Source organism: Arachis ipaensis, chromosome B06 (genome assembly GCF_000816755.2).
Source record: "Arachis ipaensis cultivar K30076 chromosome B06, Araip1.1, whole genome shotgun sequence".
Lineage (NCBI taxonomy): Eukaryota > Viridiplantae > Streptophyta > Magnoliopsida > Fabales > Fabaceae > Arachis > Arachis ipaensis.
Genome location: NC_029790.2, coordinates 80,808,789 through 80,812,446, shown reverse-complemented (window position 1 = coordinate 80,812,446; position 3,658 = coordinate 80,808,789). Strand labels below are relative to the sequence as shown.

At 36.9% G+C, this 3,658-nt stretch overlaps 1 protein-coding gene across 1 annotated transcript; it reads left to right on the top strand.

Moving 5' to 3' along the window:
* Positions 266 to 2,494, top strand: LOC107646983. The gene has a single exon (XM_016351123.1). It carries the CDS (start codon positions 266 to 268, stop codon positions 2,492 to 2,494), a length of 2,229 nt encoding a protein of 742 aa, XP_016206609.1.

Genomic DNA, 3,658 nt, shown 5'->3' with positions numbered 1-3,658 from the left:
CATCAAAGGGAGTTCCTCAAGGGGAAGAAATTCAATGCCCTTGTGCAAAGTGTTGTAATATATTTTGGTTAAAGAGAGATGACGTATATGATCATCTAATATTCCACAGTTTTGTAAAAGGTTATAGGCGGTGGTTTAATCATGGGAAATCACTTTTTGCTATGGATATTGACAGTGACATAGCGGTGAATATAACTGCAATGATAACATTGATGAGTTGTTACGTGATAGATTTCGAGATAATACACAAGTTGACGGACAAAACATGGGGCCTAACGAATGTGCAAAGGAATTTTATAAATTGGTAGACGAGGCAAGCCAAGAACTATACCCCGGGTGTAAAGGATTCACAAGATTATCCTTTACCATTCGTCTTTACTTGTTAAAATGCTTGCATGGTTGGAGTAATGCGTCATTTGCTTCTCTCTTGGAATTATTGAAAGAAGCAATGCCATATTTGAATATTCCTATTTCTTTTGATAAAACCAAGAATATGGTGAAGAACTTGGGTCTTGACTACCAAAAGATCGATGCATGTTGCAATGACTGCATGTTGTATCGGAACGGGTATGAGAATGACTCATCTTGTCATGTCTGTGGAACATCCCGTTATATTGAGCATCATGAAGAAGAGGATGATGTTACCTCATCTAGAAAGCCTCGCAAAGTTGCTGCGAATACTCTAAGGCATTTCCTTTTGATTCCCAGACTTCAACGACTTTTTATGTGCACAAGAACTGTCGAAGCTATGTCTTGGCATCACAATGAGTGCGTTAAAGACGGGTCCTTAAGGCATCCTGCCGATGGTGAATATTGGAAAGCATTTGATAATCAACATGAAGATTTTGCAAAGGAGCCTCATAATGTGAGACTTGGGTTAGCAAGCGACGGATTCAATCCATTCCGAACTTTGAGCAATACACACAGTACATGGCTTGTTGTTCTGATGGTGTATAATCTACCCCCTTGGATGAGCATGAAGCCTGATTATTTTATGCTATCTTTACTCATTTCTGGACCACAATCACTGGGAAATGACATTGATGTCTATCTTCAACCGTTGATTGAAGAATTAAAAGAATTATGGGAGTCAGGTGTCGAAACATATGATTCGAAAGAAAACAAAACATTCAATATGAGAGCGTGCCTTTTGTGGACAATTAATGACTTCCCTGCGTATGCTATGTTATCTGGGTGGAGTACAAAGGGAAAATTGGCTTGTCCATGTTGTAATGATGAGACTTCTTCTATCTATGTGAAACATAGTCACAAGACTGTTTATATGGATCACCGAAGGTTTTTACCCATGAATCATCCATGGAGGCATAACAAAAGATCTTTCAATGGAAAAACTGAACTCAGGTCTCCACCGCAGTTGTTAGAAAGTTCAACTGTATTTGATATATTGCGAGAGGTAGATAATTCTTTTGGGAAGAAGCAAAAGAGATCAAAGAATGGCATATCAAATTGGAAAAAACGGTCAATCTTGTTTGAGTTACCATATTGGAAGTCCAACATGTTTAGACACAACCTTGATGTCATGCACATAGAGAAGAATATAGTTGATATCATAATTGGAACTCTTTTAGATATTCCCAGAAAGATGAAAGATCATGCAGCTGCTCGTTTTGACCTTAAAGACATGGGTATCAGGAAAAACTTTCAACCAAAAGATACGAAGGATGGAAAAAAAACTAAGTTAGCAAAGGCATGCTTTTCAATGACTCCAGCAGAGAAAACAATCTTTTGTAGTGTGTTGAAAGTGGCAAAATTACCAAACGGTAGCGCTTCCAATATTGCTCGATGTGTGCATGAAACAGAAAAGAAGATTTCTGGTTACAAGACCCATGATGCTCATTTCATGTTGCATTACTTGTTGCAAGTACCAATAAAGAGCATACTTCCTGACCATGTTGTCATCGCTCTAGTTCGATTATGTTCATTTTTTCGTCGAATATATCAGAAAGTAATTAGCCTGGATGAGGTAGTTAACTTAGAAGCAGAGATTGCTGAGACATTGTGCCAATTGGAGAGGATTTTCCCTCCTAGCTTTTTTGACATAATGGTGCACTTGCCTATTCATTTGGCAAATGAGATGAGGTTAGGTGGTCCAGTTCAATATCGTTGGATGTACCCTGTTGAACGGTATATGTGCACACTAAAATCGTATGTTCGTAATAGAAGTCGTCCAGAAGGATCTATTGCCGAAGGATATTTGGCGAATAAGTGTATTAATTTTTGCTCAAGATATTTGTATGAAGATGTTCATACAAGATTTAATAGAATCCCTCAGAACAACAATGAGTGTGTTTCAGATGAGGTACGAACTCCTAGTTTGTTTCCAAGCAAAGGATGTCCTCTTGGTGGAAGAATGGGAGATTTGTTTATTTTAGATGAAAAATCAGAAATACAAGGTCATGCATACATCCTAAACAAATGTGATAAGATCGAAGTCTACATGAGGTATTTTCTTCGATTCATTATCATTTGTTAGATCTCAATCATCATATTTAACCTTACTAACAACTAAGACTATGAATATTTAATCTCTTCAGAGAGCATGAGGAGGTAATTAATGATAACAATCGACGAAGAACAAAGTGGGAGAAAGCCAAGGACCGCAGTCAATAATTTTCAGAATGGTTTAAAATTTGTGCCATGAAAAAGGATGTACCTGGTTGGGCAAAAGGGTTGGCTAGGGGTCCAAGTCGAGTTGCAAAAAGATTTTCAGGTTATATTATCAATAGGTATAGGTTCCATACAAGGCACCGTGATGTGAGACGTAAAACTCAAAATAGTGGTGTCACATTAGAGGCATTGACTCCTAGTTTTGCTAGTGTGAAAGATAAGAACCCAATTGAAGCAAAAGTAGCCTACTATGGTAGAATAGTTGATATGTTTGAGTTAGATTATTATGACCAATTTAAGGTAGTCTTGTTTAAGTGTGAGTGGTATACAGTTGAAAAAGACAACTTTGGTCTTTCATATGTGTATTTCAATAGAAAATGCTACCAAGAAGAACGATTTGTGCTGGCATCTCAAGTAAACCAATTCTTTTATGTGCAAGACCCATATGTTAGGGACAAGCACTATGTTATGAAAACAATTCCAAGAGATTTATTTAGGGTAAGTGATGACTTTGAGTCTGATTTCCCCATAATATATGCAAGAGAGCCATGCGAACCTGAAGTGATTCCAAGTCTTCCAAATGATAATGGCGAAATTGATCTAGTGAGGAATGATCTACGAGCAACTATTATAGATATGGATCAAAACATGTTTGCCAAACAATATTGTGAGGAAGACGAGGAAAGCGAATATGAGTACATGGAGGACCTTGACTCTGAAACATCTTCACAAGTTTTTTTGGTAGAATCCTAAACAACCCACTTTCCTTAGTTGTTTTGCTTAGTTAATTACTTGCTTCAGTTGATTATGCTCATTTAATTATTATTTAGTTAGCATTTTATTCATTGTTATTATTTTGTGTATGCAGAATGGAAAAAGGGAAGATCACTAAAAGAAAACGGATACTTACCTTAGGCCAAAAAATGAAAGGAAAAAGCCCAAAAAAAAAAACAATTCCTTTGAGGTTACACAAGTGAAATCAAGTGCTGAATTGCTAAAACAATACAATATTAAGAGAGGAAGGATCATG

Coding starts and splice junctions, on each gene's coding strand:
- LOC107646983 (XM_016351123.1), top strand. CDS start 266: ATGGGGCCTAACGAATGTGCAAAGGAATTTTATAAATTGGTAGACGAG.